Source organism: Populus nigra, chromosome 15 (genome assembly GCF_951802175.1).
Source record: "Populus nigra chromosome 15, ddPopNigr1.1, whole genome shotgun sequence".
NCBI lineage: Eukaryota > Viridiplantae > Streptophyta > Magnoliopsida > Malpighiales > Salicaceae > Populus > Populus nigra.
Genome location: NC_084866.1, coordinates 11,729,010 through 11,752,742, shown reverse-complemented (window position 1 = coordinate 11,752,742; position 23,733 = coordinate 11,729,010). Strand labels below are relative to the sequence as shown.

Below are 23,733 nucleotides of genomic sequence, written 5' to 3'. Positions count from 1 at the left end.
CTGCCACTGCTTATAGGGGCTGTTTTGTTATGATTTAAGGGTTGTATTGTGGTGACTTGGAACTGGATTTTTCTGGTATGGAAAGTGGTTGTTTAGATGGTGTTTTAGTAGCTAAAGCTTTTCTGGTTTGGGGGGGCTGTTTTAGGTATTGTGGTTGGAGTTTTCATGGTTCTTTGGAGGTGGTTTTGTGGTTGTTACAGGTCTGTTGTGAGGCTGTTTTGTGGAGGTTCGAGGGCTGTCGTGTGGTGGCTGTCACGGGTGGAAGATGGAGCTGCTGAAAATGGTGGAGGATCAAGGAGTTGCCGAGAGGAAGAAAAGGAGTTGAAGTGTTGAAAAAAAGGGGAAAGGCCCTGCGTGAGGGAGCTGCGAGGAGCAGCCCTCTTTTTTCCTCTTTTCCCAGGGGTTAGTCAGAAACATATTTTATTGCCCCTCTTCTCTCGTGCTTTCCTTCCTTTTAAAATTGAATGGATCGGATGGCTGGTCAATTTTCTCCACAATTATTGCGCAAGTTCCCCACCATTGTTTTTCGTCTTCTCATTATTGCTCTCCTTCGTCCCCATTTCGCTTGGACTCTTAATTTTTCTTCTGCTTTTTTCACATCAATTTGTCCGTTCCTTCATAATCCTACACCTGCCCCCCTATACTTTTTCTTTTTGTCTTTAGCCAAGCACAACACTCAAAAATCTAAGTGGTAGGGTGTATTTGGCATGGCAAGCTCACTCTCAATTCCTGTTTTTTTTCCTTCGGATTTTTTTTATCTACTTTTTAGGAAACTTTGTACGTACAAAAATAAAAGGGCAAAAAGGTTAAAAATTATGAAATAACTGGAAATCGACAAAATCACTTTTGCATTTTTTTCAACTTTTTATATTTTATAAATTTTTTTTTAAAAAAATAGAGGTGCATGACATAACTCATTTCAAATTATATAAGTGAGTTATACATGACGTAATTTTATAATATTAAACATATTTTAATTAAAAATAACATGAAAATCACATACATGCAGCAGCGGGAATGATAAATTAATTTTTTTGTTTAGAGTCTCAAGATCATGTTAGACTAATTTAGAATTGTTTAAAGTTTATATGAAAATTACCTGAAAATCATATATTTATTTTTGCTTTGAATAATTGTTTCAAAACTGAGTTGTCGCAAATCACAAGTTGTCCAAGTATCTGACCTCTAATATTAATCCATACAAACCACAAGTGAGAATTCTTATAACCCTTTGAGGAGAAATGGATTGTTATGCTTTTGAGTATTAACTCTTTTTTTATGTTTTTAGGTGTTCTGCACTGTATTACATACTAAACCAAAAATAAAGAGTATAACATTTCATTTAGGGAAACTTGAAAACCCAATTTTAGAAATTTATTCAATCAAGTTTCTACTTGATTTTAATATATATAGAATTGTAATTCTCTGTATAAATTACATTATAGTTTTCAATTTCTAAAACTTATTTACAATCAAGTCACACTTGATTAATCATCTCATTTTAATTTCTAACCAACAGTTCATATATGTGTGGCCCATTAAGTTTCCTATTAAGATGGTCCAAATATAAATTAATCACAATTCTAAATAAAATATGATTAAAAAAATTGAAAAAAAATAATTTATTATTAATTTAACAATTAATTGATTTATATTTAAAGATCAAGTACAATGTCTAGCAACCTGTCATGATCCTTTAAATATTTGGTAACTCATAAATGGTTTGATTTAACTTTTCAGTGACTAATTTTTCACTGTAATTATTATCTCTTCATCAACAATGTTTTAATTTCAATATTATAGCATGAAATGCGTCTACTCTGTCAAATAATGTTTGCTCTCAACACTATAGTAATTAATTCTTTGAATAAAATTTGAAACTCTTTTCAAATTTTATTCCATCTTGTGCAAGGATTTACAATCAAAATTATTTAAGAACATATAGAGTATTCTTTCTAATTCACTTAGGGTGATCAATCCTCTTTTAATTACTTAAATACCTTAATATAATTCATATCATACCCAATCTCAAGGAAAAACTAATAGAATGAAGCAATATCCATGCTTGGAAAAAAAATTACAATATTGGATGGAAAGGGGAAGAGAAGGAGTGAGGACGATGGAGAGAGAGGTGAAGAGAAGGAGATAGGATGATGAAGGAGATTAATCTGAAGATAAGGAGAGAGGATGATGGAATACATGAACTTCAAACTTAATAAAAGTTGCTCTCTTAACATAAACTTCATTATTATAGGTTTTCCTACCCTAACTACACTTTTCAGTATAAAAGCCATATTCATTAATGAAATACATGTTATAGCACTTGACTTTTATTTCAGGATCCAAACATGGTAAATTCAAACTATCACTAGCATTCCCTTCTATTTAATAAACCTGGTACAAGATTACAAGCATCGACAGTAAAAGAGAAAGGAGTAATGAAATTAAGTATTATGAGAGTTCAGAATTATTAAGTATTGCTTACATGTGTTTTGAATCACATGGCAAATTATTCATCTTGTAATTGAAAAATTTAAGATTCAGTCAGATGTGAATTTTGAGAAAGTAAAAATTAACAATGTTGCCTCGATGAATTATTCAATCTATTAGTTTATGAGCGTTTAAGAGAAATTATTTTAAAATAACATGTTAATATTGTACTAACTGAATAAAAGATCTCAATTCATCGCAATTAAATAGCACATAATCATAAGTATGTCTGAATTTGATTTTTGTCAAGTGTTTTCTCGTCATTATAATTTTTTATAAAGGTCATCCAAGATGGAAAAATATTGACAAATTCTCACTCGAAGGCACTTTCCTAACATTATCATGTCTTGAAACACGGTTGATTCTTGTTCCCAAGTGAGGCCCAAAATGCTATTAGATAAATGTTAAGATCTCTTCAACAATATAAGCCTCACATATCGAAGTCTCAATATATACCTTGTTTCTAATTTTTTTCTTAAGGTTGAACAGGTATCTGCCTAGAATTAAATGAATGTTTTAAATTAAAAAAAATAGAAATTTAATTAGGATGCATGTGTAATCACTAACCTCTCAAATTGATACATCCATCTATATTGGATAAGACCTCCAAATGTTTTCTTAAACGATAAATGTATGGGTAGATACTTCGTTGAGTTGAAGAAAGATAGAGGAAATATCATCTTAAGTTTTCATATTGTTTGTATGATATTCATTCTAAGCTTCTCCATGTGTTGAGTATGTAACTTGTTAGAACATATATCTCTAAAAAAATGATTGATCTCCATGAGTGTATCTCATATCCTTTTTGGTAATAAATCCTGGTAAACAAGTGGAATGAGTATTTTCATAAAAATGTGGCAGTCGTGACTCTTCATTTCAGATAATTTGTCATCCTCTAAATTCATCAATCTAGATATGTTTAAAGCATATCCATCGGGAACACATAGATTCTTAAGTCATTGGTAGACTAGTAATTATGCATTCTTATCTAAGGCAAAGTTGATTTTGGGCTTTGTGACCCATATCCTATCATAAACCAACTTCATATTCTTACTATGACAAAACAAAGGTATATCCATTCTAGCTTTTATGTTGTCCTTTGTCTTCCCTTTCATGTTTTTCACCATGTTAAAATATTTTCAAATATATTCTTTTCAATATGCATGACATTTAGATTATAGTGGAGAAAATTAGTCTTTCAATAAAGAATTTCCTAAAAAATACTTTGTTTTATCCAATTTTGAATCACACTAAAACCAAACAAAATGCTCTCATAATGCAAGATCACATCATACAATTCTTCACCCAACAGCAGCAACGATGCAACATCCTTTTAATTTCAACTCTACCTACAAAGAAATCATTTTAATTCTTTCTATAAAAGTGATCGGTTGGCAAGAACCTACAGTGACAATCAAAAAAGGAAAGAACAATTGCTTTTTTTATAAAGAAAATAATATAATCTCAACAACTTTACTTAATAACCAATCTTAATAGAGTATTGACTAGGAATATTTGGAAATAATATTTTGATGCAATATTAATCTCATAATTATAACAACTTCATAATTTCTCTTACAAAATATTTTTATCTTAAAGATTTTATATTTACTCTAGATTCATTAATCAAATATTTAATGAATATTAAAGATAAATAAAACCTTTATTAAAATTAAATATGTTTACATGAATAAAGTCAATGTCATGTGTAACCAACCGATTAGCTACAGGATAATATCTACACTAACAACTCAAACATAGAAAATCAACCAAACCACTAAATTTGGCCATCATTTATGATGATGTCGTGAACAAATTTCATATAAAGATTGGATTTTCCAAAGGTCGTGATCATGGACCAAGATGTGTGGGCTTGAATTAGGCTTTTATTTTCAAGCTTAATTATTCCTGAAAAATAAGTTTCTTGTGGAAAGAGGAACTCTCTGGTACTTGAGTCAATAAATATATAAGAGAAAATGAGAAAAATATAAGAATAAATTTTTAGATATGAAAAATTATAAACCTTTTATTTACTTAGTAACTCAAGGTATTTATGAACTTTGTTAATATCAATTCACCTTAGAAAGTTTAGAAAGTTGTATGAAAATTAATTGATAAAAATGATTAACGTCTATCATTCGCTGTAGTGTCATTGGTGAAGTGGTTAGAAATAACCAATAGTTGAGAAAGGAGGCTCTTGATTTGAATAGAACGTTATGCACTGCAATTATAATTGGCTACGAATGTGGTGCCAACCCTAGATATAAGTGTACTGTGCTTGCAGAGAATCTGTCAATAAAACATTTAAAATTTTATGAGCATGGGCGGAGCACAACACCATGTTTTGACTTCTTAGAACTCAAAACGTATCTAGGTGTGTGCTTCACGAGTTGGATAGCCCACTACAATGGTAAGAATATAGTTGTTTGTACCATGAACCATACAACAACAAAGCAAAAGGTGTGTTATCGTTTGTTCAAAAACCGAAATGACCATAATCAACTTATTAGTGAGATTTACATTGGAAAGTCTTGTTTAAGTTTCTCTATGTAAGGATTTGTAAACGTATTAATTGATATTAATTCAAACCCAAGAAACCCAAGTTACTAAATTAGAGATCTGTCATCATAAATAAATTTCCTTTTTTTCTGTTTTAACATATACGTCCCTTTTCACCTTATCTCCTGCTTGGTCGTAGACTGCTTCAACATGTAGCATACAATGGTTCTTATACACATGAAATACAGCCAATATCGTGCCAGCATGTGAAATCTAGTGCTTAGAATATGACGATAACCCTACAAGTTGGTATTTTGTTTCAAACTTTACAGTGACAAACTTGCACATCTAGAAAGATGTAAGAAGGGTAGTGATGATATAGGCAGCAAGGGATAGAGGGAAAGGGAAGCGATGAGGGGAGTAATAAGGAAAGAGAAAAATGAGAGGCCTCAAATTATTTGCCTTGTGTTCTTATGTGCTTGTGTACGAGAAAGGGCTTGGCTTACCTTATCCTATCCACCTCTCAAACACACTTCCACACCGTCTCTCTCTCTCTCTCTCTCTCTCTCTCTCTCTCTCTCTCTTTCAATATCCTCTTCCAAAAACAGTCTCTCTCTTTCTCTCTTTCCCTCTTTCCCTCATATTCTCCTTAACTCTTGTCTCAGGTTTTCTTTCACTTACCACTATATATTATTATGCTCAACAACAATATCACTACACAAACTTCAATTCACGAATTCCCTCCCTTTTATCCACTCTGTCCTCACCCTTTTCCTTGCCATGTAAAGGCTGTTTCTTTCTTGTACAGTTAACTGGTTACGCATACTACTCGTTATACGAGTCTTTTCTCTCTTTATCCCTCTATTAATTCCAAAAAACAAAAAACAAAAAACACTTCAAATGACCTAAAAGTATTTTCATTTTTATATCAAAGATTCTTGCACTGTTGCATTATTATTTTGTTTTCTTCGTGCTTCCTGTGTCTTTGCTCCGCATATATATTTGTTTCTTGCTTGGTTTTGTTTATAGCAATTCCACGAAAGATTCTGCAAACTTATTCTACATGCAGAGAAAATTAGTCGATAAATTCAATTTGGGATATAGTTTTTATCGTCAATTGAAGGACTAGTTCTTGCAAACCAATATTCGCAACAGAGTTCTTATCTTTTATTTATTCACAACAATGGCTCCCCGAACTGGAAAGGCCAAGCCTCATAAAGCAAAAGGAGAGAAGAAGAAGAAGGAAGAAAAAGGTCATTTAATTTCTCTCATATTCATTGCATCAATCATTATATTATTTTCTTCTCCTTTTCTACAGTTTCCTTTATATATATAATATTACATATTCTTTTTTTTTTATTCTTAAAAGTGAAAACACAACTATTGTTTGGTTGTCTTTATCTGATTATTGAGTTATTATGAGGCCATACAAAAGATCGAAATGTACGGTTCAAAAAATTTCTCTTCCATTTTCTCACCATCCCTGCACCCAATTGGACCCTTCAGTTTGTTCAGGCAAAACGTACGTACACATACTTTTTCGGGGGGAAAAAAACTATACATACAGATATAATAAGGGCGGGCCTCTGTCTGTGTGTGTGTGTGTTCATATGATATGAATGCAAGTAGTGAATTGGTGTAAATTTTTTAAAAAAAATTGCAAGAATGCTGAATTTGGGTCTTGTTGATTTTGTATGAAATGTATAGTTTTGCCCACAGTCGTTGAAGCCACCGTTGAAATGCCAGACGACTCTCAAGTGACTCTCAAGGTAATGTAATAAGTTAGTGTTTAGCATTTGTGGTAATATATGTTGTTTGTATTTGAAAATGTATAAAAAAAAAATTAAATTTATTTTTAATATCATTATATTTCAAACAAAAAAAAGTTTGTTTTTTTTATTAAAAAAAATATAATCACGCCGACAAACGGGATCTAATTTTCCTGAATAGCATAATTAGTAGTCCCTCCGTGTCATTAACCATTCTTAACATAGGCATAAATTTAATATTTTTGGTAGGTATTATTTCTTTACTCCTGCGTTATATTTTCCTTTTCTTTTTTCTTCGGGCAAGGAAACTCTACTGTCAGATGATGAGCTGCATTTTTACTGGCTTCTGAGTGGTGTGCTTGATTTATTTTTTAATTTTTTTGTTGCATGTATTTGTAGGGCATCTCTACGGACAGGATCTTAGATGTAAGAAAGCTTCTTGGGGTGCATGTCGAGACGTGCCATTTGACCAATTTCTCCTTATCTCACGAGGTAACTTGACTGGTCCTTCTTGAACTAGTTTCTTAGGAATTATCAATGGGTCTCTTTTCCGCACTGGGAGCAACACAGTGGGTGTTCTGGGCGTGGTCCATTGTACTCGGTTCAAGTTCATTTAAGAGCCTAACGCATGGGAGGTGGGGTTGATAGCTTGGGGGTATGGGACCGGTTTGATTTTTAATTTTCGGAATTACAAATAAAATAACTTTTTTTCTTTAAGAAATCACTTTCAAAGTACGCCTAAGAAGATAAGGATATGAAAAACATTTTATTAGCTTTGTTTTTATAGTTTTGACAAAAAAACATGAGAAAAAAACACCAGAAAAAGAGAAGAAAATGTAAAGAAATTAAAGCCCCCCACCTTGGTATTTTTGAGCGAGGTGGTCATGCATGTAATTGCGCTCTTTAAGTACATATTCAAAATTTAACGTTTGCATTCATTCAGAAATTGTTTCGTATCGTGAGGGTAAATCCAATTATATTGTGCATTTTCTGGACAAGAAAAAATCACTTATTGTCTTCTCTGTTGCTTTGCCAGGAACACAAATGACCTTGCAATGAAATTCATTTGTTTTTACATTTTAAAAGTATTTTTTATAAATATTTTTAAGTAAAAATACTTTAAAAAATAATTATTATAGCATCTTAAATGCGACGACCTTAGCTTAAACGGCCGAATATTTGAGCATAAGCAGCAACATAAGAACTTCAGTCATCATTTATTCAACACAGTGTGCTAGTTTCATCATAAGATATTGCCAGATTGGTAGGCACGGCCTACCTGAATTAGTACTGTTTAACCTAACGCCCACCCAACTTGCAGCTTATCATAGTTAGAAACAAAGAGGGCGAAGAACAAAGAACAAAGTACTTCGAACTGTCCCATTTTTCCTTTCTCAATCTGATAGGATGGCAACTCTTCCTTTCCTTTTTGTTTTTTGCTTTTGTTTTTGATAGGGTATGATCATTCATTTCTTTCTTTATGAATTTTGCAAGGATACTTTCCGTGAGAAAGGATGGGAAAGTCATCAATAAGTAACCTTTTGTTTTGCTTTGAATTATACAATTAATTAATTAATTAATTGTTGTTGTTTCTATTAATATCACACCACCACAAATTCACTCATCTACACTTATAATTAGAATTATATATTGTTTTAGAGATAAAAGATATAGTTAATTAGAACAGTACTTGCATGACAACTAAATCTTAATTATTTTTAAATATATGGTCACTAATCACTGGTGCTTTATTTTTCTCACGCACGCCTTCACGACGAAGGCTGTACACTACATAGGCTGTTAGCTCGATGCACACTGCTCTAGACTTCCTTTTGCTGGCTAGTAACTAAATAAGTTGACACAACGTACAATGATAGAATTCTTTTATTTTTTTTAAGTTTTACAGCTTTAAATTTATATATATATATATATATATATGATTTTTAAGTCTAAAATACAGTCTGAAACTATGAAAAACATTTGAGGTCTTAGTTCTGAAAAAAACTTGTGAAGCCAATAATATTATTCTTAATCTTAATCTTTCTACTCAAAAAATAATAATTATATAAAAACGTAAACTAACTCTTTCTAATCAACATATTTAAATAGAAAAAATATAAACAGAATATACTTTGATTCCTAAAAAAATTAAGTTTTTATAATTTAACTAGAAAATTCTAACCAGGAAAAAAATAAAATTGCAGACAACTTCTACTTATTTCTATCTTGATTATGGTCAGTTCTGATCCAATAGTTATAATCAGTTATGATTAATGATCAAACTTATACATAACCAATTTTTAAAAAACAATTCTTTGTATATGATCAATTTCATAATCAATTAATTTATAATTGAATCTGTTAAATGTTCACTTCATAAATATTAACAGGTGAAATGATGGTTTTGCATTTCACCAAAAAAAAACACGTCTTTATTTTGGAGATATTTTAGTCTCTTTATATGGTCTATTGATCATTTAATAATTTAACAAGGTATTTATGTATTTTTTTTATCATTTTTAAATAGTTAAATTACTTAATTACTTTTAATTTTTTAAAAATAAAATGGTTGGCTAGGGGTATTTTTGCCTTTTTCTTTTTCTTTTTCTTTGTATAATTAAAAACCATCTTTGCCCTTGCACTCAAGGAGAGATGAACAATTGACCAAAGTTTCCTTAAAACTTTTCAAATAGGTTTTATGGTGGATCCTAGATGCAGGAGGTAATTTGGTCCTTTTCTCTTGAAATATTAATTTTTTTATTCAGTAACATAGTTAACATGTGATAATTGTGTGTCAGCGTATGAAAGTATTGTGCTTTTAGACAGTGTGTGCAACGCCTCCCAATATTCGAACAAACCTTTTCCTTGTCTCATTTTATATGACATGGCGTCCTCTTTTACCATGTGCGGCGCATGTGGTTATAAGATAATGGTTTATTGTTAGTTGATTTTTATTTTATTTTTTTTATTCTTTTCTCTCTCCTCCAGAAAAATACAAGTTTGCCTTTTTTTTGTTTGCTTTTTCAATTTCATTTTCTATTCTTTTAATTTCTAATTTTTCTTTTTAATTCTTTTATAAAAGTTTATTTGTTTTCAATTTAGTTCTTCAATTTCAATTTGAAATATTTTATTTTTTCCCATTCGATCTTCATTATTTTGATTTATGATATTTTTTCTTGGCCCTTTTATGAAAAAAATTATTTTCAATTTAGTCCTCAATTCTAATTTGTCAAAAATAATATTTTTCAATTTTTTTATTATTTTTTTAATTTCTTTTTTTTTCTTTGCTCTTTTGTCAAGATTTTAGTGGTTTTCAATTACATCCTTCAATCCAAGTTTTTTTTCCTATTTTGGTACTCATAGTTTTTTTTTGTTAAATTTTTTTTTCTTTTCAATTTAACCCTTTGATCAAGGAATTGTTTATGGCTTTTAATTTTATTTTATTTTTTATTCTCACCCTCATTATTCGATCTTCATTATTTTGATTTATGATATTTTTTCTTGGCCCTTTTATGAAAAAAATTATTTTCAATTTAGTCCTCAATTCTAATTTGTCAAAAATAATATTTTTCAATTTTTTTATTATTTTTTTAATTTCTTTTTTTTTCTTTGCTCTTTTGTCAAGATTTTAGTGGTTTTCAATTACATCCTTCAATCCAAGTTTTTTTTCCTATTTTGGTACTCATAGTTTTTTTTTGTTAAATTTTTTTTTCTTTTCAATTTAACCCTTTGATCAAGGAATTGTTTATGGCTTTTAATTTTATTTTATTTTTTATTCTCACCCTCATTATTTTAATTGCTATATTTTATTTTAAATCCTTCAATTTAATTGGTTTTTTCTCCTGATTTCTTTAATCAGCATTTGATTTGATAAGGGTATGACTTCTCGGTTTTCTGATGTACGGTGCTTCCTGTGTGATGACTTGTGTCACGGGTTTTTAAATTTATCTATAGCATAGCTTTCAAACCCAACCCGAAGGTCAACTTAAGGCAAAATACATGTCACATGTTAAGTAGGTTGACCCGAGTTAGGTTGTTTGACCCGGGTCAACCTCTTTTTTATAAGCATATAAAAATAACATCATTTTAAAAAAAAAAAAATCAAAGGGTTTTTAGTAGGTTTGTCCAAGGCTAATTAAGTTGCAAGTCATCTCTATTTTTTAACCAAATCAGATCAAGTCAATCCTTCTTATTTTTGTTGGAACTGATCCAGTCAAGGCCCTGAATCACCTTAATCACAAGTCAAACTGTTGAGTCGGGTCAAATTGGGTTTTAAATAGGTCATTTATCAGGTTATTCCAATCTCAATACCAAGGCCAAAAGTTTTGAGAGTTAACTCAAGTTTGCTCGGCTCTTATTACCTAACATAGATGTTTCTCACGCAGTCTCGGGATTGCTCGAGTCGGGTTTTTTTTATTTTTTTATCTAATTATATGCTTCCTAAAGTTTTTTTTCTAAGGTTATTGTAGTCATTTTTTATTAAAAAAACAAACTCATTTATCATCATTGTCAATTTTTTTATCACTCATTAAAATAAAACCAACTTATTCAACTCGTTCAAGGCTGTAATTTGGGGCTCATTATTTTTATTTCTTTTCCTTTTGTTGTTTTTTTATTTTCAAGTTACCCTCCGATCAAAGAATTGTTTTCAACCTCTAATTTATTTTTTTTATTTTGATTTTCATCCTCATTCTTTTATTTTTTTTAAAAAAAAAAACTTTCATGTTATTGGTTTTTTTTCTCCAACTTCATCCGTCAACATTTGATTTATTGAAGAATAGACTTCTCTATTTTTTCATGTATGATGCTTCTATTCTAATAACTCGTATCACAAGTCTTAAAAGTTATCTATCACATACTTTTCAAGCCAAACCCAAGGATCAGCCCGTAGCAAGTCCTAAGTCACGAGTTAAGTTGGTTGGTTTGGATTGATTCAGATCAACTCTTTTTTAATTTTATAAAATGTAAGGATAACATTATTTTTTTATAAAAAATGAAAAAAATTCATTTGGTTTTGGCTAGATTTTCTCATGGCTAATTGGTTTATTAAGACTATAACTCGGATTATTAGATTTTTGTTTTTTTTTTAAACACACTTGCAATGTCTAAACATTATACAAAAAAAATTAGTTTGGACTTACAACATAGCGCAAGCCCTTGTCTAGTTTCTAAAACTAGAAGACATTTCTCTTTCTGACATATGATAAAATTCTAATGTGTGTTAGATAGTGAAATTGCTTTTGTTTTTAGATAATTTTTAAAAGTGCTTTTTTCTTTAAATAAATATTAATTTAATATTTTTTTAATAATTTTAATGTATTAATATTAAAAATAATTATTTTAATATATTTTCAAATAAAAATAGATTACCAAAATAGCAAAACACTTTGCGTGTATTAGCTTCAGCCTTCATGATGTTCATCACCTACATGTAGCGATAGCATTTCTCTTTCGATCAGTTATAAAATACTACTGCCACTTTTCGAAACAGTAGAGAATAGTGTCATAAGCAATAATAGGAGTGTAACAGCAGTTTTCCTAAACTTATCGACTCCTACTCACAGGTACGGGGACCCAGACTCAAAGATTCGGTGGACATCATCTCTCTCAAACCCTGCCACCTCACCATTATCGAAGGTAAACCCTCAAATTAACGGTCAGAAATTCAGCATTCACTCTATCTCGCTATACACCACCAACAGAGAACCTCTACCCAAAAACCCCCCAATTTCTTATTTTGTTTTGCTTAACGAGAATTCAAATTTCTGTTGCAGAGGACTACACCGAAGATCTTTCCATAGCTCACATTCGCCGTCTCCTCGACATCGTCGCCTGCACCACCTCATTTGGGGCCTCCTCCACTTCTCCGACCAAACCAGCGGGTCGAATCGGAAATTCAAAGGAGTCCGGTTCAAAAGAGATCTCTTCGACCGAGACAAGAGGAGATAACAAGAAAAGCGTGAACAAGAGCGGGAATGATGATTGTACGGACGCGATGGAGAAAGCCGATGCGGAGGTTTCCATGTGTCCGCCACCGCGGCTTGGCCAGTTTTATGACTTCTTTTCTTTCTCGCACCTCACGCCGCCGGTTCAATGTCAGCTTTCATTTTCATTATAATCAAAATAACTAACTATAATTATTCTGAAAAATTCCGAGTTTTAAATATCATTTTTTAAAAAAACTGTTTTCTTTCAGATATCAGGAGATCAAATCGGTCTTTCGTTGAAGATAAAACGGAAGATGATTACTTCCAGATAGACGTGAGTTTTTTTTTTTTCATGAATAATTTTATTTTTAGTGGTTTTGGTTTCTTAATCAAGGAATATATTTGGAATTGGAAAATTTGCAGGTTAGGGTTTGCAGTGGGAAGCCAATGACAATTGTGGCTTCGCGAAAAGGATTTTATCCAGCTGGAAAACGCCTTCTTCTTTGCCACTCCTTGGTTAGTTTGTTGCAGCAGATTAGCAGAGTTTTTGATGCTGTAAGTTTTGAATCTAAATTGACATGTCGGTTTTTTTTTTTTTAACTCAGTCTCTGGTGATGTTTGTAAAGCTATAATTTTTTGTTGTAGGCATACAAAGCTCTTATGAAAGCTTTCACTGAGCATAATAAAGTAAGCCTTAGCTTCTCTCTAGCCCTTGGCTGTTAGTCTACAAGAGTAGCATGATTGTTAATTGTATATTTTGTGTTCGTTACTGTTTCAGTTTGGTAATCTTCCTTATGGGTTTCGAGCGAACACGTGGGTTGTTCCACCGGTTGTTGCTGATAATCCGTCTGGTTTTCCACCACTTCCTGTGGAGGATGAGAATTGGGGAGGTAATGGAGGAGGACAAGGAAGAGATGGGAAACATGATTACAGGCCATGGGCGAAGCAGTTTGCGATTCTGGCAGCAATGCCTTGTAAAACATCAGAAGAGAGGCAAATCCGGGACAGGAAAGCCTTTCTACTTCATAGTTTATTTGTCGACATTTCTGTTTTCAAAGCTGTTGCAGCAATCAAGCATATCGTTGACAGTAATCAGTGCTTTTTAAGTGATCTTGGGAAGTCGGTTTGGCACGAGGAAAGAGTTGGAGATTTAATTATTATTGTTATGAGAGATGCGTCTGATGCTAGCACCAAGTTGGATTGTAAAAATGATGGGTGTCTGGTTCTTGGAGTGTCACAGGAAGAGCTTGCTCAGAGAAATTTACTTAAGGGCATAACTGCCGATGAAAGTGCAACTGTTCATGTGAGTGAACTAATTGCTGCATTTGCTCATAATATTTGATTGAAGCAGGTGTATGAGTTGCTGAAGTGGACTTTTGATCTTGTAGGATACTCCCACTTTAGGTGTTGTGGTTGTTCAACATTGTGGCTTCACAGCTGTTGTTAAAGTTTCTTCTGAGGTGAACTGGGAGGGGAATCGTATTCCCCAGGACATTTCCATAGAGGATCAGCCTGACGGAGGCGCCAATGCCTTAAATGTTAATAGGTAAGTTCATTTTAAATGCTTTTTAGCTGATGAGCGAATATGTAGTTATCCATGAAATAGCACTAATGAACTGCTTATTTGTTGAAATCCTCTTAAATCAGATCAGATATTCTCTTAACCCTTCTCCGGTTCTTAATAACACTCGCATTTCAGCATGCAATATGCTCAAACAGACACACTATTTAGAGAAATTATCGCATCGGTGGCTTAAAATGTAATACGTTGCTTCATATGGGCATCCTCAGATGTTGATTGTCATTTTCTTTAAATTCCTTTGCAGCTTGAGAATGCTATTGCATAATTCATCTACGCCTCAATCATCTAGTACCCCCCAACGACTACAGGGTGGAGATCATGAAAGTTTACGCTCTGCCAGGTCTTTGGTGCGGAAAATACTAGAGGATAGTTTGTTGAAGCTGCAGGAAGAATCCAGTAACTGCACGAAGTCTATCAGATGGGAGCTAGGAGCATGTTGGATTCAACACTTGCAAAATCAGGCTTCAGGGAAAGCTGAGGCTAAGAAAACTGAAGAAACTAAGCCTGAGCCTGCTGTCAAGGGGCTTGGAAAGCAAGGTGCATTACTACGGGAGATAAAGAAGAAAACAGATGTCAGAAACAGCAAAACTGAAGAGGGAAAAGATGTTTCTTCTGGTACCAACCTTGACACGAGCAAGAAATCTGATAGCACTAATCAGAAAGAATCGGAGAAAATGGATGAGAAAATGGAAGTCATGTGGAAAAAGCTGCTTCCTGAAGCAGCATATCTGCGACTTAAAGAATCAGAAACCGGTCTTCATCTGAAGGTTTGTTTGTTACTTTCAAAGAGTCTTGACCTCTCCACATTTTCTTGCTTATACTTGATGCTAAAGATTTCGCATTCATTATCTATAATTAATTCCAGTGATAATTGTTTATTCTAGTAGAGAAGGGAACCCCAGTATTCTGAATTTATTATCTGTCATCTTCAGATTCATATTTGCTGTGGTTGTGTTTTTTTGCAGACGCCTGATGAGTTGATTGAAATGGCACATAAATACTATGCTGACATTGCTCTTCCAAAACTGGTTAGTTTTTTTTATAATCGACATTTGTTTTTTAACCCTAAGACGTTTTGGTGTTAATACATATGGTTTGTGTGACTTCAATTTTTTAGGTGGCAGATTTTGGCTCCCTGGAACTTTCACCAGTTGATGGAAGAACATTGACAGATTTTATGCATACTCGGGGTTTGCAGATGTGCTCTTTGGGGCATGTGGTAATTTCTCTGTTGTGAAAGTTGTCTTTCTTGTTATTTTCCAATCCAAAAAAGAAATTTTTTTGTTAATGCTATCAGAGTTAACTGGGATATATAGCTGGATTTGGAAGATTTATTTTTTTTTCCTTTTCTTCTATCACTGTAGGTTGAACTTGCAGACAAGCTCCCTCATGTCCAATCACTCTGTATACATGAAATGATTGTCCGAGCCTTCAAACACATATTACAAGCTGTTGTTGCATCAGTTAACAATGTTGCTGACTTGGCTGTTTGCATTGCATCATGTCTAAATATATTGTTAGGAACGCCTTCAACTGAAAATGAAGACTCGGATATTATAAATGATGAGAAACTAAAGTGGAAGTGGGTGGAAACCTTCCTTGCAAAAAGGTTTGGGTGGCGGTGGAAGCATGAGAACTGCCAGGATCTAAGGAAGTTTGCCATTCTTCGTGGGCTGTCCCACAAGGTCTGAAAATCTGACCCTTCTGCTACTGCTTGAGAAGCATCACCATGTGTATAATCCATCTAAGTTTACAAATCAAGTCATCTTTTGTCAGGTTGGCCTTGAGCTTCTTCCTAGGGACTATGATATGGACAATGCATCTCCTTTCAAGAAGTCTGATATTATAAGCATGGTCCCTGTATACAAGGTAAAGATACTAGTTATTCAGTTTAGAAATTCCCAATTTTTTTTGTGGTAGCTGACCATATACTTCTCCTACAGCATGTTGCATGTTCATCTGCGGATGGACGTACACTGCTAGAATCATCCAAAACTTCCTTAGATAAGGGTAAATTGGAGGATGCTGTTAACTATGGAACTAAGGTAAAATTTTACTTTTCTTGCAGAGATGACTTCTTACTTATCAATTTATAAAACCAGTAATGTTAACACATATGTCATATTGAATTTTGAAGGCTCTGTCGAAACTCGTGTCAGTCTGTGGCCCTTTCCATCGAATGACTGCAGGAGCATATAGTCTTTTGGCTGTAGTGCTCTACCATACTGGGGATTTTAATCAGGTATGTGGTTTAATATGATCTAGCATTTCTATACATCTACTGCATGTCGTGCAATAAGTATAGCATGTATCTAGTTGTTTGGACTTCGGAGAAACTCGAGCTAGTGGAATTTATAGTTAATTTTGTTTTTGTGTCTATTTTGAAATGATTCGAACAGCAATTTTCTCCTTTCTGAATCTGTTTGGGTTCTTTGTTTGTTGTTGTTGAGATTACATGTTTAAGAATGAGCACTATTTTGCTCAAATTTGTTATATGTTGAAGATGATTATCTTGTCAGTCAGCTTTGCTACAGGTAGCAAGGATATTTAATTTTATTTTCATAAACAAATGGATAAAGATGACAAAAATAACAACAACAACAACAACAACAACAACAATAATAATAATAATAGGAGGAGGATACCAATGAACTCTGAAAAAGAAGAATTTGTTGATAGTTAAGTTTGTTAAGAAACTAAATACATGTTTTGTTATCATAGATGCGTCACCTCGTGATGTCTGTCTTGACACAGTATTCTGAGTTCAGATTGAGAAAATGATCTGAGAGTGCTGTGAGTCCCGAAGAGATTAGATATAAAACATTTTGGAGTGTTTAAAGTACGTAAAAGAACTAGACTGCCATTCCATTCCTGAAGATTTGTTAGAATAATTTATGCTTTTTGGGGGTTGATGAGTTTCCTTTTTGTTATCATGAGGTTGGTTTATTTCGTCATGCAATTACCAAAAACCAAGAACCTCTGAGTTCTGTCTCTCTGTCTTTTGGTCTGTAATTTTCTATCTATATTTATATACTGGCGTGGTTTGCCATGTTCTTTATTAGGTATTATTTGTTTTCTGTGAGAGTCGCAATTAGATTAAGGAAGAATCTATTCCCTTCCCTCTTTGCATTGACAATCCCAGCTTCTGTGGGGTGAATTCGAAACAGTAAAATAAATACATCAGACAATTTGCCCCACGTGAATAATATCCAAAAGGAGAAAACAATTCTTGTTCGAATTTCTTTTGTATCTTAAGTGCAATCTGAATCAGGGTAAGCAGCAGTTTCACATGTGAAGTAAAAGTTGTAAAGGGAGCAGTTCCATACCAAAGCTCTACTTATTTTGAAGGATTACCTTCAATTTTGAGACGTACCATTATATGTATTCATGTATTTCTGCTTGATCTAATTTCTGTAGTGATTTTCAGCACTGACCTCCTCCACTTTATTTAGGCTACCATTTATCAACAAAAAGCGTTGGATATTAATGAGAAGGAGCTCGGACTTGATCATCCTGATACAATGAAAAGTTATGGGGATCTAGCTGTCTTCTACTACCGTCTTCAACACACAGAATTAGCCTTGAAGTACGTTTTCATATTTTCCTAACTAAAATAATTTTCCTACATCATTCCGACCCCACAGTGGCTTCCTCTAGTTTTTTCATAGCTTTATATGGTGCTATGGACTACTTACTATATAGTGTTGTGCGATGAGTATAAACTTTTATGAGGTTCTTAGCTTGTCTAATTCAGGCGTTTCTCACTTTATTCGCTTAGAGGGCAATAGATAAAATACAAGTTAAAAGGCAAGAGGAACTTTTATCTATTTAAATCATGGAATGAAATAATTTTCGTCAATTCCTCGATTTTGTTATTTCGGGCTTCCATAGTTCCAGACTAGTTGAAATTAACCTTCTGATTGGAGGTTTCTGAAATGCTCTCATGAAAAGCTAAAACACCAACATTGAGGTTGAGACAAAAAGCTTAGATTTTCCTGTCCCAAAGGGCGTCTTAGAAGGGAATTTTAGGAAATTTTCACAAACTGATGTGGAAAACAAAGAATCTGAAGCCACCCTTATGATAAGAAAATTACGGTGCTGGAGTGGGGCAGGCAGTTAGTCTATAAGAATCAAATACAGCTCTTTCTTTCAGGAGTCGTAACCAGCATTTTACTGTTCTAGGTATGTCAATCGTGCGCTGTATCTTTTGCATCTAACATGCGGGCCATCTCATCCAAATACTGCTGCCACATATATCAATGTTGCAATGATGGAAGAAGGATTAGGGAACGTGCATGTTGCTCTTAGATATCTTCATGAGGCTCTCAAGTGTAACCAGAGACTCCTTGGAGCGGATCATATACAGGTAAGTTATTTCCTTCCCCCTTCTTTCTATAAGCTAACTTTCACAGTTAGGCTATTCCTACAACCTTCAATCAGAAGTACAAAATAGAAAACAGCAATTATAAACTACTAACTTAGAAATGCATAACCATCCTCTCCATTTTGATGGACGATGTACTTTACGCACTAGTTTTTGTTGGCAAGTCAGCTAGTATTTATATTAGTTACTTCCTAATATTTGGCTGAATCCGAGTTTCATGGTTTGGTCAAGAAAATATTTGTTTTCTTTATACATCCGTAGATGCACAAGTTACGTCGCTCTTTCTTCGCAGATTCAGAGACAGCCGCAATTTGAAATAATTAAAACCTAGAGAATGAGACAATGTTAAACTGATTCGGTAGTTGTGCTAAAAATGTTTTTAAGGCTTTATTAGAGTTAACAATTCCAATAAAAGCTATTACCATAATTGAACTCATTATTCTCTCAGCTTTGATCTCCTTGGTTGATTTAGATATAGCTTTAGATGCAACCAAACTAAACAATAAAAAATTATAAGGTGGGACTACTGGAAGTGCTGATATTGGAGAGGCAGTAGTGGATCTATGACCAAAACTGGTGTGCTTGTTTGAAAAACCAATAAATTTCAAAAGGTAGGATTAATTTAGGCATTGAATGTACAAATTCAGAAATCCTGCTTCTTGAAGCTAACCACTCGACCTATGTGTGTCTGCATGTATGCACATGCCCACTTTTTATTGAAGGCAATAGCTTTTATCGTCATGTCCTAACACATTTCTGGCTTCTTCAGACTGCTGCCAGCTACCATGCCATAGCAATTGCTCTATCATTGATGGAAGCTTACTCCTTAAGTGTTCAGCATGAGCAGACCACACTGCAAATACTGCAGGCCAAACTTGGATCTGAGGATCTACGGACACAGGTACCATGAAGTTTAATATTTCAACAGTGAAATCTCATATATTCCAGTGATTTTTGTTCCTTGGATATGTAAACTTTGGCTTTTACAGGATGCAGCTGCGTGGCTTGAATATTTTGAGTCAAAGGCTCTGGAACAGCAAGAAGCTGCACGCAACGGTACTCCAAAGCCAGATGCCTCAATTTCCAGTAAAGGTCATTTAAGGTAACAATCAGCAGGCAGGCATTATGTGGTTTACATTGATCCATGTTAGCAAGTTTTTCTTTACCTTGACTTTGTACCTTGAATTCATTGATATCATGAGTTAACAACAACTAAATGAAATATTTTCTTGTATTGGGTCAGTGTATCAGACCTTTTGGATTATATAACACCGGATGCAGATATGAAAGCAAGAGAAGCTCAAAAGAAAGCTCGTGCAAAGGTCATAAACTCTTGTGCCTGAACGTTTTCACTTATGCTTCTGGTATTAATTTTTTTTCTCTTTGCTGAAATAATGGCTAAATTTTTCTTTTCATCATGCAGTTTAAAGGCAAACCAGGCCAGAATGAGGACACAGTCTCAGATGAATACCCAAAGGATGGAATTTTGTCACCCACTTATCCTGTTGCAGAGAACTCAAGTGATAAAGAAAACAAATCTGAAACACAATTCGTAGAGCCTAGGACTGATAAATCTGATTTAGGTCTTCCAGATGAATCATTATTGAAGAGTGATGATATGACACTAGATGACAACTCAGAAGAGGGATGGCAAGAAGCTGTTCCTAAAGGCCGTTCACCTACAAGTCGCAAATCTTCTGGTTCAAGGAGGCCAAGCCTAGCAAAATTAAATACTAACTTTATGAATGTACCTCAGTCATCAAGATTCCGAGGAAAACCTAGCAATTTTGCATCCCCTAAAACATCGCCAAATGATCCTGCTGCTTCCAATGCAATGACAGTTCCAGTTCCTAAAAAGTTTGTTAAGAGTGCCAGCTTCGGTCCAAAAGTAAATAACTCTGGCGCCTCAACTGGTGGAGCAGAGAAATCAAGTAATGCTAAATCAGCCCCAGCTACCCCTGCCTCAACTGAGCAAGCTGCCAAAGCAGCTCCAATAGCAAGTCCAATCAGTGTTCAGGCAGCTGGAAAAATGTTTTCCTATAAAGAAGTTGCTTTGGCTCCTCCTGGGACAATTGTGAAGGCAGTAGCAGAACAGTTGCCAAAAGGAAACCCTACAAAGGAACCAAGTCCTCAGGGAAGCCATGAGACAGCTGCAACTGATGTCAAATCAGAAGGGGTGACAGCATTAAAAGCTGTGGAGGTAGGAAAACTTCAGAAACCTGAAGGAGAGAGACAGCTTACAGCTTCAGAGGGAATGAAAAGTCCTGTTGATCAAGAGAGAGAAACAGGAGGGGTTTTGGTGGCGACAGAGAAACTTGAAGAAATAAAATCTGCTGATGAGGATCACATAGATACAGAAGATGGAGGTGCCGAAATTAAAGTAGTTACTGTTAAAGATACTACCGCAGAAGCTGAAAATATTTCAGACTTGGGTCATGAGAATTTGGATGCTTCCAAGGATTCAAACACCATGTCTTCCCCAACTGAAGTGCCTGATACAAGATCATCAGATGGTTTCCCTGCAGCTTGCCCTGATCTGAAACCTCAATCTACTTCAATTGACAAGGCTGGTTTGTTGGAAAAAGATGCTTCCAGCACAAATGAAAAGGTAGAAGATGAGAATACTCCAGATCTTTCTAATGACAATACAAATGCTAAGCTATTGTCAACTGGTGGAGTAAAGCAAGATGATGCGGAAACTGGTAAGGAGGCGACCAAGAAACTTTCTGCAGCTGCACCACCATTTAATCCATCCATAATTCCAGTTTTCAGCTCAGTTACTGTCCCAGGATTCAAAGATCACGGAGGACTTCTTCCTCCACCTGTAAATATTCCTCCAATGCTTACTGTCAATCCTGTTCGTAGATCACCTCATCAATCAGCTACAGCTCGGGTTCCATATGGTCCGAGGTTGTCTGGTGGCTATAACAAATCTGGAAATCGGGTTCCACGTAACAAGCCGAGCTTCCACAACGGTGAGCATACAGGGGATGGGAATCATTTCAGCCCTCCTAGAATCATGAACCCACATGCAGCTGAATTTGTGCCTTGCCAACCTTGGGTTCCCAGTGGCTATTCATTGCAACACAATGGCTATATGGCTACCACAAATGGTATGCCAGTATCTCCAAATGGCTATCCCATTTCCCCAACCAGCATTCTTGTGTCACCAAATGGATATCCAGCATCGTTGAATGGTATTGAAGTGACTCAAAATGGGTTTCCAGCCTCTCTAGTCGGTTCAGAAGAAACACCCACGTCAGTTTCTGTAGATGTTGGTGGTGAAAACAAGAGTAAGGGTGCAGCAGAAAATGGTACTGAAAATTCTGAGATTGAAGTAGGAGTTGAAAACCATTCAAGTGATTATGAACATCAAAAAGATCGAGAAGAAAACGTAAATCCTGAAATAGGAGAGAAGCCTGCAGAGGTCGCGGTGACTAGTGATACTGTTGTAGCAAAAGAAACTTGTGATAGCTTGCCAACTGAGGAGAAACCAAGCAAGTGTTGGGCAGATTACAGCGACAACGAAGCCGAGATCGTTGAGGTTGCAAGTTGAAAAAAGTTGTGAACTTTTCAGAGTTGGAAAGTGATCTGCTTGCGAAGAGGCTGTAGCAATGAAAGAGAGAAGAGAAGCAATAAGCAAGCAACAACTGAATGCCCCTGTAATGAGTGGGAAAGAGCATTGTTGCTGAGTCTGACATAGTCATCTATCTCGGGAATGTGTATATTTTCATATACCGTTTGGTTTTATTGCAACGAGGGAGGAGAATCGGTGAACCAGCATGCAAAAGACATGCGATGATCATTGAAGGAACCCAGTTATTTAGAGGCGAGCTCGTGTCATTTATTTTATTTTTTTGGCTAATTTCCCCGTTATATCTTTTTGTTGTTGTGAAATTCAAACACCATAACCTTGGAGGATTTATACTTTCCAAGTTGTATCTTAGGGATGATACACTATCAAAGGTACGCAGAAATAAAGTCAAAAGTAACTTGCATGCATTACAATATCTTATGATTGATCTTACGGTTTGTTATGGCATTCAATGATCACAGTAGGATTCCTCAGAAGTGCATTGGATGAACAACTTGAATCAAATGTAATTGTTACCTTGCATTTGTACTGTGTAATATTCCTATCCTGCCTGGTTATGAATTGTTCTTAATGCAATGTATGTCTAAAATCTTGCAAATCTAGGCAACATTAACACCAAGTTAGTTTATGAATAAGATATTGAATCATTTGCCAAACATGTAAAGCTTATATATGGAGTCATGTATTCACGAAGTTACATGGAATCACCATCTTTGGTAAGTGAACAGGGCAGATTAAACCTAAAGAAACAGTCCCATTATAATTACAAGAAACTCTAAAATATGTTATAACACTGTAGATTTTTGCACATAGGACCAAGAAACAATTCAATGCGTACTCATGTGAGAGTTTTTTCATTTTGGTCATCATATTTTATTTTAGGCGATTTCATATTTTTGTGGCCCGAATAAAGTCCAGTTAATTTAAATTTATTGATGAAGTGCAAAGATGGAAAGAAAAAGAATAGAGTGGAGAGAGAGAGAGAGAGAGGGGATGGTAATTTCAAAATGGGATCAAAAATTTTACTTCGATCTCTTACTTTATAAATTATAAAGATTTTTTGATATTTTAAAATTTTAATTTTAATATAAAACTTTATTTTTATTTATTTTTAGTTCTTGATTTAAGAAACGAGAAAAAAAATAGTTGGATTTCAATGGTAAAAAGAAAAACTCTTAATAGACATCGATTCGAGCCATGAAAAAAGTTAATTATGGTGTGAAGTGATTCCATTTGATAAGAAAAATTTATCCTAAGTGTTTTTTTTCTTTTTCTTCTTACTTGAGATGGTAGATTTAAACTCGAGAAGTTTTTTAAGTTTAGGTTAATTTTAGATTTTTCAATGGATTTTTGGGTTTTTTTATGTCATATATGAGTTTATCAAAATGTTTAAACTACTTTTCAGGTATTTTAAATTTAAAATATATTAAAAATTGAGATTTTTAACAAAAAAATATAAAATTTAATTTTTTGACAACCCTTTATTA

The 23,733-nt window shown here is 34.0% G+C and overlaps 1 protein-coding gene across 1 annotated transcript; it reads left to right on the top strand.

Annotated features, from left to right (window-relative positions):
- Window positions 1–5,547: 5,547 nt before the first annotated feature.
- On the top strand, window positions 5,548–22,653 carry LOC133674899 (protein REDUCED CHLOROPLAST COVERAGE 2-like). Its single transcript, XM_062096194.1, has 23 exons — window positions 5,548–6,242; window positions 6,697–6,758; window positions 7,158–7,250; window positions 12,323–12,395; window positions 12,533–12,853; window positions 12,955–13,019; window positions 13,109–13,240; window positions 13,331–13,372; window positions 13,464–13,988; window positions 14,074–14,231; window positions 14,512–15,034; window positions 15,233–15,295; window positions 15,385–15,486; window positions 15,632–15,952; window positions 16,044–16,136; window positions 16,211–16,312; window positions 16,405–16,509; window positions 17,720–17,853; window positions 18,450–18,633; window positions 19,421–19,552; window positions 19,641–19,753; window positions 19,895–19,973; window positions 20,075–22,653. Exons 1-23 carry the CDS (start codon window positions 6,173–6,175, stop codon window positions 22,205–22,207), a joined length of 5,625 nt encoding a protein of 1,874 aa, XP_061952178.1. The 5' UTR covers window positions 5,548–6,172; the 3' UTR covers window positions 22,208–22,653.
- Window positions 22,654–23,733: the final 1,080 nt, after the last annotated feature.

Excerpts from the sequence above, each read along its gene's own strand:
- LOC133674899 (XM_062096194.1), top strand. The coding sequence starts at position 6,173 with ATGGCTCCCCGAACTGGAAAGGCCAAGCCTCATAAAGCAAAAGGAGAG. Across the intron at positions 7,251-12,322 it reads ATTTCTCCTTATCTCACGAG|GTACGGGGACCCAGACTCAA; the intron begins GTAACTTGACTG and ends TCCTACTCACAG. Across the intron at positions 15,296-15,384 it reads ACATTGCTCTTCCAAAACTG|GTGGCAGATTTTGGCTCCCT; the intron begins GTTAGTTTTTTT and ends TCAATTTTTTAG.